This window comes from Mobula birostris, chromosome 15 (assembly GCF_030028105.1).
Source record: "Mobula birostris isolate sMobBir1 chromosome 15, sMobBir1.hap1, whole genome shotgun sequence".
NCBI classification, from domain to species: domain Eukaryota; kingdom Metazoa; phylum Chordata; class Chondrichthyes; order Myliobatiformes; family Myliobatidae; genus Mobula; species Mobula birostris.
The window spans coordinates 50,510,993-50,523,499 of record NC_092384.1 but is presented as its reverse complement, the minus strand read 5'-3'; the positions used below and the strand labels follow the sequence as shown (position 1 = coordinate 50,523,499).

The 12,507-nt window shown below is 41.2% G+C and overlaps 1 protein-coding gene across 1 annotated transcript in view; it reads left to right on the top strand.

Moving 5' to 3' along the window:
- Positions 1-12,507, top strand: part of dbndd1 (dysbindin domain containing 1) — a 30,055-nt gene that overhangs the window by 14,160 nt on the left and 3,388 nt on the right. The window contains exon 3 of the mRNA XM_072279181.1: positions 3,298-3,438. Within this exon, the coding sequence (XP_072135282.1) occupies positions 3,298-3,438 (141 nt within the window). The remainder of the gene's footprint in view (positions 1-3,297; positions 3,439-12,507) is intronic.

Here is a 12,507-nt window from a genome sequence, read left to right as displayed (position 1 = left end):
TCAATGCCCTACCATTTACCATGTATGTCCTATTTTGATTAGTCCTACCAAAATGTAACACCTTACATTTATCAGCATTAAACTCCATCTGCCATCTTTCAGCCCACTCTTCTAACCGGCCTAAGTCTCTCTGCAAACTTTGAAAACCTACTTCATTATCCACAACTCCACCTATCTTAGTACCATCTGCATACTTACTCATCCAATTTACCACCCCATCATCCAGATCATTAATGTGTATGACATATAACATTAGACCCCGTACAGATCCCTGAGGCACACCACTGGTCACCAGCCTCCAATCTGACACACAGTTATCCACCACCACTCTCTGGCATCTCCCATCCAGCCACTGCTGAATCCATTTTACTACTTCCATATTAATACCTAACGATTGAACCTTCCTAACCAACCTTCCGTGTGGGACCTTGTCAAAGGCCTTACCGAAGTCCACATAGACAACATCCACCGCTTTACCATCGTCAACTTTCCTAGTAACCTCTTCAAAAAATTCAATAGGATTTGTCAAACATGACCTTCCACGCACAAATCCATGTTGACTGTTCCTAATCAGACCCTGTCTATCCAGAAAATTATATATACCATCCCTAAGAATACTTTCCATCAATTTACCCGCCACTGACGTCAAACTCACAGGCCGATAATTGCTAGGTTTACTCTTAGAACCCTTATTAAACAATGGAACAACATGAGCAATACGCCAATCCTCCAGCACCATGCCTGTTTCTAATGACATTTGAAATATTTCTGTCAGAGCCCCCGCTATTTCCACATTAACTTCCCTCAAGGTCCTAGGGAGTATCCTGTCAGGACCTGGAGACTTACCCACTTTTATATTCCTTAAAAGTTCCAGTTCTTTAATCATCATAGTTTCCATAACTTCCCTACCTGTTTCTATTATCTTACCCAATTCAATATCCTTCTCCTTAGTGAATACCGAAGAAAAGAAATTGTTCAGAATCTCCCCCCATTTCTTTTGGCTCCACACATAGCTGTCCACTCTGATTCTCTAAGGGACCAATTTTATCCCTCACTATCCTTTTGCTATTAATATAACGGTAGAAATCCTTGGGATTTATATTCACCTTACTTGCCAAAGCAACCTCATATCTTCTTTCAGCTTTTCTAATTTTTTTCTTAAGATTCTGTTTACATTCTTTATATTCCTTGACCACCTCAGATTCTCCATGCTGCCTATATTTTTTTGTAGCTATCTCTCTTTTTCTGATCCATTAAGTTTCCAATACTGTATCCCTTGAAAACCATGGCTCTCTCAAACTTTTAACCTTTCCTTTCATCCTAACAGAAACATAAAGAGTCTGTACTCTCAAAATTTCACCTTTAAATGACCTCCATTTCTCTATTACATTCTTCCCTTAAAACAAATTGTCCCAATCCACTCCTAAATCCTTTCGCATCTCCTCAAAGTTAGCCTTTCTCCAATCAAAAATCTCAACCCTGGGTCCAGACCTATCCTTCTCCATAATTATATTGAAACTAATAGAATTGTGATCACTGGACCCGAAGTGCTCCCCAACACAAACCTCCGTCACCTGACCTATCTCATTCCCTAACAGGAGATCCAACACTGCCCCTTGTACCATGACTTGGGACAATGCTTTCTTTATGGTTAGATTGATCTTGGAGTCAGTCAAAGGGTTGGCACAACATTGTGGGCTGAAGGGCCTGTACTGTCCTATGTTCCACCTACTCAGCTTTCCCAATCATGAGTTCAGAGTTTTGTTCACTGTTGTAAGTAACACGAGATCCAAGGAGGTAAGAGAAAATTAGCAGGTCAGCCTAATGGTGAAAGCAACGTTGTTAAATGAGGGAAAATATTTGCCTTATCTGTCCTGTGCATTTTATCTCTGCTCTAGATTTATAGAATTGCATACAATGTATTCTGTGTCAGATGTTCAATATTCTTACTTGTTTCCCATAGCTGTTCCCAAGTCTTTTCCTCAAGTAACTTTGAAAGGATGTTTTTGAATCTGTTTGAATAGAAGCAGGGCAGGATATGTTTCCTCTGGCTGGACAGTTGAAATCGGGGTGTGTGCCGGCAAAGTGAGTGATAAGCCATTTGGAACACAATTGAGAAGCAACTTCTTCCAGGCAGTGGTGAATCTCTGGAATTCTCTATCCAAGAGGGTTATGGAACTTCAGTTTTTGAGCATGTGCTGGACAGAGAGTGATATTTTTTAAACATTGAAGATATGGTGTGAGTGGGTGCAGGGGTAAATGATCAGCCAAGTTACTAAATGGTGAAGCAGGCACAAAGGCCAAATGGTTAATTCCTTCTGCTTCTACTCTACTTATTTCATCTTCTGCGGATTAAAAGTTCCCTCTACTCATAAACAGCCTCTCAGAAATCCATGCAGGCATTTAAAAATTTATTTTTATTTTTATTTATTACAAACAAACAAAAAATCGCAAAAAACAGCACATCCACAAAAACCACACCCATAACAAAATCAAATTAAATATTGAGCAGCAAAAGGGAGAAAAATATAAAGGCAAAAGGAAACATACACAGCAGAGGTGCACCGCACCAAAAAACCTCAGTCCTCACCCCGTGAGAAAGTCCAATACAGGGCCCCATATCCTTTCAAAGATGTCCCCTCTGTCCTCATTACATAGTCTCAGTCTCTCCAAATGTAAAGTATTTACCAGTTCTCTCAGCCACAGATCGTACGTAGGCACAGAATCCTTTGCCCCCATATCCAAAGTCACTGGAGAAAATCTGAAAGTGAGTTGGAACATGATATAGATGGTGAGACGGAGCAGAAATGCTAAGAGTGTAAAAACCTTCACAATGTTCACCATATTAACCACACGTGAAGGCCAAGCTGTCATAATGCACTCACTCATATTCCACTCATCCTTCAAAGGATTAGTTCTTGTCAAAGGACTGAGGACAGCTTTACAGGAATCAGTGAGTGTGACAGTGGGAGAGGCTTCACTTTTCCTGCAGATCCAGGGTTGCTCATCTCTGTCATATAACAAGCAGGCCGGTGGGTTGTTTCCTCCATGTCTCCTACCAGACTGAACTATAAACAGTAGTGTAACCCAAAGATGAGCTGATTCTCTTTATTAACCACATTTTCCTTAAGCACTTTCATTACTCTGTGCATAATTCGGTTGCTGTGGAAGAAACGCATGTAATGTTCTCACTTATCCTGCATTTTGTAACTGAGGTTTTACAGCTTTACCCTGGAACTTGACTGCCGACACCTCCCCACATACAAAGCATTTGCTTGTCTGTGCTTGTATTCACAGAGCCACTCAGCAGTGTCTCATCTCTCGAGGTGCACTTTGACCTCATGGATCTGACTGAGCTCACTGACATGTCTGATCAAGAGCTTGTGGAGGTTTTTGCCGATTCTGATGATGAGAGTCAACCACAGGATTCACCTGCAGGTCAGTGTCGGTGCGAGTTTGCTGAGACGAGCGAACTCTCGGGCCTGCCGCCTCAGTTTAAAAAGGAGGCGCTAAATTGACTTTGTGTATTAATTGCCTATTTGGTAACTAACTTGTAGTAGAATACAATTTATTAAAAGAAGTTTTAAAAAGAAGCATTTCAGATAAAATGATATTAAATTTAAATGGTGGTCTGTCATTGACATCTTGCAAATATGTTGGAAAGTGAACCTTTTTTCAGTCTCATGTTCAGTCTCTGTTCTCATGTCTCTTCACTTACATGTGTTCAAACAAGTCTTTATTCGTATCAACTTCTTATTTCTCAACTTCTCAGTTATGTGAAAACTGAATTTGTGAGAGAAACATTTATTTTAAAGAAGTATCTGGAATGATCTTTGTGCAATTGTGTTTAAAGAGCAAACTTTTGGAATGAAAAAGTCCAGAATGATGAATGATGTCCTGCCAAATACTGCAAATAATACAGTGTACAGAGATGAGAGACAAACTAAATTTTCATTTTCTAACACTAATCAGAAGACCTCCAGACATGACGAGTGCTGGAGCTATTTGCATGTATCCAGCCATTTGTATCTTTTCTCATTGTAAACTCATGCTGAAAACAAAACTTCATTTTTGGATTGTTGGTATTGTTTAGAACTTGTACCAGTTTCCAACTGCTCTTGAAAAGGAAGCACTTTTGTAGTAAAGGTATTCCTACCTTCTCTTTGTTAGTTTCAGGACCTTGATCCAGTGACAATGAAGAATTGATAATGTCTTTCCAAGTCTGGATGGCGCATGGTAATCTTTCACACCATTAAGTGTATCACTGAAATATATTACAGCTAAAGTTAAAGCAATACTGTATACAGTGCCTATAAAAAGTATTCATCCCTTTGGAAGTTTTCATGGTTTATTGTTTTACAACATTGAATCACAGTGGATTTAATTTGGCTTTTTTAACACTGATCAACAGTAAAAGACTCCTTCATGTCAAAGTGAGAACTAATTTCTAATTTCTACAAATTGGTTTAAATTTATTAAATTATTAAACACAAAATAATTGATTGCATAATTACTCACCCTTTTCAAGTCAGTATTTAGTAGATGCACCTTTGGCAGCAGTTATAGACTTGAGTCTGTGTGGGTAGGTCTCTGCAACACACACAAAATGCTGGAGGAACTCAGCAGGCCAGGCAGCATCTATGGAAGAAAGTACTGTCAACGTTTCAGGCCAAGACCCTTCGGCAGGATTGCTGAGTTCTTCCACCATTTTGTGTATGTTGCTTGGGTTTCCAGCGTCTGTAGATTTTCTCGTTTGTGGATAGGTCTCTATCAGCTTTGCACATCTGGACACGGCAAACTGTCCCCATTCTTTTTCACAAAACTGCTCAAGCTCTGTCAGGTTGCATGGGGATCATGAGTGAACAGCCCTTTTCAAGTCCAGTCACAAATTCTCAATTGGATTGAGGACTGGACCCTGACTTGGCCACTCCAGGACACTAACTTTGTTGCTTTTAACCATTCCTGTGTAGCTTTGGCTTTATGCTTGGGGTCATTGTCTTGCTGGAAAACAAATCTTCTCCCAAGTCGCAGTTCTCTTACAGACTGCATCAGGTTTTCCTTCAGGATTTCCCCGTATTTTGCTGTACTCATTGTACCCTCTACCTTCACAAGCCTTCCAGGGCCTGCTGCAGTGAAGCAACCCCACAGCATGATGCAGCCACCACCATGCTTCATGGCAGGGATGGTGTGTTTTTGATGATGTGTGGTGTTTGGCTTACACAAACATAGTGTTTAGTCTGATGGCCAAAAAGCTCAATTTTAATTTCATCAGACCATAGAACCTTCTTCCAGCTGACTTCAGAGTCCCCCACGTGCCTTCTGGCAAACTCTAGCTGAAATAACTGTGGCTTTCTCTTTGCCACCTTCTCATAAAGCTGCAACTGTTAAAGCATCCGGGCAACAGTTGATGTATGCACAGTCTCTCCTATCTTAGCTACTGAAACTTGTAACTTCTCCAGAGTTGTCATGGGTCTCTTGGTGGCCTCCTTCTTGCACAGCCACTCAGTTTTTGAGGATGGCATGTTCTCAGCAGATTTACAGCTGGGCCATATTCTTTCCATTTCTTGATGATTAGAATATAAGAGCAGGGATGTGATGTTGAGGCTCTATAAGGCACTCGTGAGACCACATTTGGAGTATTGTGTGCAGTTTTGGGGTCTTTATTTTAGAAAGGATGTACTGACATTGGAGAGGGTTCAGAGAAGATTCACAAGAATGATTCCAGGAATGAAAGGGTTACCGTATGAGGAACGTCTGGCAGGTCTTGGGCTGTATTCCCTGGGGTTCAGGAGAATGACGGGGGATCTCATAGAAACATTCCAAATGTTAAAATGTCTGAACAAATTAGATATGGCAAAGTTATTTCCCATAATAGGGGGATTCTAGGACAAGAGGACACAACTTCAGGATTGAAGGAGTCCTTTTAGAACTGGGATGCAGAGAAATTAGTCAGACGGTTGTAAATCTGTGGAATTTGTGGCCATGAGTGGCTGTGGAGACCAAGTCATTGGGTGTATTTAAGGCAGAGATAGATAAGTTCTTGATTAGCCAGGGCATCAAAGGGTATGGAGTGAAAGGGGAGGAGGGATGGCTGGAAGAATTGGTTCAGCCCATGACTGAATGGTAGAGCAGACTCAATGGACCAAATGGCCTATTTCTGCTTCTATATCTTATGGTCTTATGATTGACTTAACTGTACTCCAAGGGATTTTCAGTGACTTGGGAAATTGTCTTGTATCCACCTCCTGACGTGTGCGTTTCAATATCCTTTTCGCGGAATTGCTCGGAGTGTTCTTTTGTCTTCATGGTGTAGTTTTTGCCAGGATACTGACTCACCGGCAGTTGGACCTTCCAGATACAGGTGTATATTTTTACTACAATCAATTGAAATACCTTGACTGCTCACAGGTCTCCAAAAACAGATCTGCATTTAGCTAATTATGTCACTTCTAAAACCTATTGGCTGCATCAGTGGTGATTTGGTGTGTCATATTAAAGGGGGTGAATTCTCATGCAATTAATTATTTTGTGTTTTATATTGATAATTAATTTAGATCACTTTGTAGAGATCTGTTTCACTTTGACATGAAAGAGGTTTTTTCTGTTGACCAATGTCAAAACAAAGCCAAATTAAATTCACTGTGATTCAATGTTATAAAACATGAAAACTTCCAAAGTTGGGGGGGGGGGGGGCGTGAACACTTTTTGTTGGCATTGTATATTGTATTAGATTCAAATTGGGAAGTAAGCACAGTATATTTGCACAAAGTATCGCATTCATTAAATAATTTTTTCTTCATTTTTGTACAATGAAGCTGCATAACAAACTAAATATGTAAATAATTGAAGACGAATCAAAATCAGGCTTATTATCACTGACATATGTCGTGAAGTTTGTTGTTTTGCGGCAGCAGTACAGTGCAATACAGAAACGTTACTATAAGTTACGGCAAGAAATATAAAAATGTGTAAGTAGTGCAAAAAGAGAGCAAAATGATGACATTGTGTTCCTGGACTGTTCAGAAATCTGATAGCGGAGAGCAAGAAGCTGTTCGTAAAATGGTGAGTGTGCTGCTTCAGGCCCGTGTACCTCCTCCCTGATGGTAGTAATGAGAAGAGTGCATGTCCCCGATGGCGAGGGAAATTAGTGGATGCTGAATATACTGAAGAGATGAAGATTGATCCACAGATCTCATCGGCAGTTTAGGAAAGGTTAAATTGCTGGTGGTGGGAAAGTTGGTTAAATAGATATGTGATGAGGTCAGGTCAGGATCAGAAGGACTTTACGTGCAGAATAAACACGACTGTGAGCCAGGCAACATATTGCTATGCTTTTGTTTATATTTCAATGCATAAAAAATCTGTACTATTCTGCTTTGCATCATGGATAAGACTTGGATTTAAGTAGAACATGATGTTTCCTTTGAGGAAACAGCTGTACTGTTTTTCCCATGACTTTTTGAGGGTAAGTATTGCAACAATGCAAGTGCAGGAGTCACAAAATGATTCTTCGCCCTCATTCCTCTTGCATTTGGGAAAAGGAGGAGGGAAAGACATCTTCCTTGTAGTTGACCTGATTCCTTCCCTACAACTTGCTAAAGATTGAATATTTTAGGTTAAAACAGGGTTCTGTTCCTGAGATTTACTTCTAACCCAAACAAAAGGCACAAAGTGGCTGTATTTCATTAGGAGCTTGCAGAGAATTCATATGTCACCAAAGACACTCGCTAATTTCTACAGATGTACCGTGGAGTGCATTCTGACTGGTATGATCACCGAATGGTATGAAGGGGATCAAAAAGAGCTGCAGAAAGTTGTAAACTCAGCCAGCTCCATCAGGGCACTAGCCTCCCAAGTATCCAGGACACCTTTAAAAGGCGATGCCTCAAAAAGGCAGCATCCATCATTAAGGACCCCCCATCACCCAGGACCTGCCTTCTTCTCATTGTACAGCAGCGTGAAGATACATACTCTACGTTTCCAGAACAGCTTCTTCCCATCTGGCATCAGATCTCTGAATGGCCGATGAACCCCATGAGCACTATTTCAGTATTTTTCCCTCTCTTTTTGCACTATTCATTTAATTTATTTTGATGTATATACTACTTATTGTAAATTATCATTTTTATTACTGTGTTGCAATGTACTGCTGGGACAAAACAACAGATTTCATGATTATATCGTGGTATAATGTTGTGAAATGCGAGGTCATCTACTTTGGAAGGAAAAATGAAAGATTATTATTATTTAAAATGGTAAAAAATTGCAGCATGCTGCTGTGCAGGGGGACTTGGGAGTGTTTGTGCATGAATCACAAAAGGTTGGTTTGCAGGTGCAGAAGGCTATCAAGCAAGCAAATGGGATGTTGGCCTTCATTGCTAAAGGGATTGAATTTAAGAGCAGGGTGGTTATGCTGCAACTGTACAGGGTACTGGTGAGGCCACACCTGGAGTACTGCGTGCAGTTCTGGTTTCCTTCCTTGAGGAAGGATACACTGGCTCTGGAGGTGGTGCAGAGGAGGTTCACCAGGTTGATTCCAGAGATGAAGCCGTTAGACTGTGAGGAGAGATTGAGTTGCCTGGGACTGTACTCACTGGAATTCAGAAGCATGAAAAGAAATCTTATAGAAACGTATAAAATTATGAAAGAGATAGATAAGATAGAGGCAGGAATGTTGTTTCCACTGATAGGTGACACTAAAACTAGGGGACGTAGCCTTAAGATTCGGGGGAGTAGATTTAGGATGGAGATGAGGAGGAACTGATTTTTCCAGATAGTGGTGAATCTGTGGAATTCTCTGCCCAATGAAGCAGTGGAGACTACCTCAGTAAATATATTTAGGACAAGGTTGGGTAGATTTTTGCATAGTTGGGGAAAAGGCAGGTAGGTGGATATGAGTCCATGGCCAGATCAGCCATGATCTTATTGAATGGTGGAGCAGACTCGACGGGCTAGATTGGCCATTGTTGCTGCTATTTCTTATGCTCTTATGTTATTAAACCTGATTCTGTTTCATTTTGGAAGTTGGCAATGTGGCTACACAGAAATATTTAGATAAAACATTGCCAACCAAGGGCAACATGTAGTTAGTTAAACCAGGGCATTAAACTCATTCATTCAGATCTTGCTACCACTAAGTTCCCAAGGCAGCAGCCAGCAAATCACCCCGCTTGTCTTTCTCATTCTTGAGTATGGGCAGGACGTAAGCAAGTCTGGTGTTTGTAACAGACAGAGGTGACACAATTGAACCAAAAAAACTTTGGTATAATGTCTTTTGAACGTGAAAGAGTGCTGCATATTCTTATGCTGAATTACTGCCTTAAATCTCCTTGCGTGGCTCAGTGTCAAATCTTATTTGTTAACGTTTCTGTGATCTTCCAGGCTGTGTTTTGCTCCATTGAAAGCACTATGCTTCTACAATGTTATCATTTGACTATAAGCATCCACAAGGAAACCTTCAGATGACAAGGGAAAGTGCTTAATTCTAATTTTTATACAAGGGGCATCAATGCAGCAAATGAGGAATTTGGATTGAAAAGTCAAAAATTGCAGACAGGAAGATCTGGAATTAAAACAGAACATGCTGTGGGTCAGTCAACATCTGTGGAAAGAGAATCAGAGTTGACATTTCATATCATTAGAACCCCTTGGCAATTTGCCCACATGGTGTTTGACATTGGTCCAATCAAATCATTCAACCATTAATCTTATGTGTTCACATAACACATTGAAATTTTATTGCATTTACCCCATAAAACATGGATCCTCAGTAATTGGGTAAAGGCTGGAGTCCAGTGTTTTTTTTAAAATTTGTTTTAACAAAATATCCAGAAATACATTTTAAAACCTGAAACATACCACCCATGACCAACAAAGCACAAGACTATGGCCAACAACGGTTATATTATGAACAGCGCATCGATTTATTTCATTCAGATCTTGGGGGCTGTTGCTCACGAGATTGGTATGGAATACTCAATTCCCTCATTTGGTTCACCTAATAAGGCTGAGTCCCATGAAAGAGCGGACGGTCAGTAGAGAGCACTGTATCATGTTTGACCCCAGACAGCATGCCCAAAGGATGGAAATGCTGCAGTGGTTGAGCACGATCCCCACCCACCAAGAATTTGATGGTCAGCAAAGGCCATTCCCCAGCCCAGACAGGCGTCAGACTGATTGTTGAGCGCTGGTGCGAGGATCCCAATGACGGAGGAGGAAGAGGAAAGGAGAGAGGAGATGAGAAGAGGGGAAAAATTGCCATTAGTTTCATACTAGACAGGGTACAGCATATTTAATGGGAAACTGGTTGTACATGTAACTAATGTTCAAACTGGTCCAGTCCCCATTTAATCTTAATGTCTGCAAGACACTGTTGTCCCATAGTTACCAAATATATGTAAAGATTTCTGTTTCTAATCTACCAGTTTACTGCTGATTTCAAGAAACGAGAGCTTTTCAGAGCAGTCCACCAAAAAGGGCTTCCAGTACCAGAATCCTTCTCAGTGAGGCAAATTAAACTGGCTTTTCTTCACTTTAGTCACAAGCTGTCGTCTATTTCTGAACTACAGTCTTGGACACACCAACCAATATATGTCTCATACTTTGGGGATAGCGTAGCGGGTAATGTGACGTTATTACAGGTTGGGGCATCGGAATTCAGAGTTCATTCCCGGCATCTTCTGTAAGGAGTCTATGTACATCCTCCCCGTGGAATGCGTGGGCTGTCTCTGGGTCCTTAGGTTTCCTCACTGAGCCCAAAGATGTACTGGGTAGGTTAAATGGGCATTGTAAATTGTCCTGTGGTTAGAACATAGAACATTACAGCACAGTACAGGCCCTTTGGCCTACAGTGTTCTGCTGACCTTTTAACCTACCCCAAGATCAATCTAGCACTTTCCTCCTACATAACCCTCCCTTTTTCAATCATCCATATGCCTATCTAAGGATCTCTTAAACGTCCCTGTTGTATCTGTACCTATCACAATCCCTGGCAGTGCATTCCATACACTCACCACTCTGTGTAGAAAAAACTTAATCCTGACATCCCCCCATACTTTACTCCTGTCACTTTAAAACTTGCCCCCTCATGTTAGCCATTTCCACCCTGGGAAATAGTCTCTGACTGTCCACAATCTATGCTTCTTATCATCTTATACACCTCTCATCCTCCTTCGCTCCAAAGAGAAAAGCCCTACCTCACTCAGTCTATCCTTTTGAGACATGCTGTCTAATTCAGTCAGCACGCTGGTAAATCTCCTCTGCACCCTCCCTAACACATACTTCCCCAAATGTCAGTTGCGTGCTATCATTGACTGGAAACTGAACTGGAGTAGACAATCTAGCAATAAGAGCAGGTCAGACACAAGAATCCTGTGGTGAATAACTCACCTGCTAATTCACCTCCAAAGCCTGTCCACTACTTACAAGACAATTCAGCGGTTTTGACAATATTCCAGAAGCTCAATACCCCAGAACACAGCAGCCTGCCTGATAGGCACTCCATCCACAAACATTCACTCACCCGACGACCAGCGGAACATTCACTCACCCTACTACCCGTGGAAATGGCAGCACGTTGTCACATCTACAGAATGCACCACAGTATCTGTCTGATGGCTCTGGGCCTGTACTCACTGGAATTTAGAAGAATAGGGGGGATCTCATTGAAACCTATCAAATATTGAAATGCCTAGATAGGGTGGACGTGGAGAGAAACACTCTAGTGGACGAGTCTAGGAACACAGACTCAGAATACAAAGAGATCCTTTGGGAACTGAGATCAGGTGGAATTTCAGTAGCCAAAGGGTGGCGATTTTGTGGAATTCATTGCCACAGACAGCTGTGGAGGCCAAGTCACTGAGTGTATTTAAAACAGAGATTGATGGGTTCTTGACTAGTCAGGGTGTCAAATGCTACAGGGAGAAGGTCAGAGAATGGTGTTGAGAGGGATAATATTCTGTCATGATGAAATGACAGAATAGACTTGACTGGCTGAATGGTCTAACTCTGCTTCTGCATCTTATGGTCTAACTCACCAATACACTCTAAACAGAATATTTGAAACTCATGACCTCTACCACCTAAAGGACAAGGGCACAGAAAAACATGGACACTCCACTTCCTGGAAGTTACCTTTGAAACCACACACTATCCTGACTTGGAACAACTGTGTTTCACCTTTCCTTTTATATTGCTGGGTCAAAATTCTGCAACTCCTTCCCGGACAGCATTACGGGTATCCGCGCATGTCAGAAACTGCAGCAATTCCAGAAGGCGGCAGCCACCTCCTCAAGGGCAGTTTCAGGGGTGGACAATTAAATGCCTGCAAAGCTCACGTCCCTTGAATGAAAAGAAAAAACAAGCAGCTTTAATAGTTATGTATGATAAGAACCTGTTATAGATTATATGATTCTACAAACCTCTGTATTTTTCCTTACAAAAAAGTACCTGACAAATCTAGCTGTTGTTGCAGAAAATAATGCAAAGCAGAAAGATTTAATTCTCTTT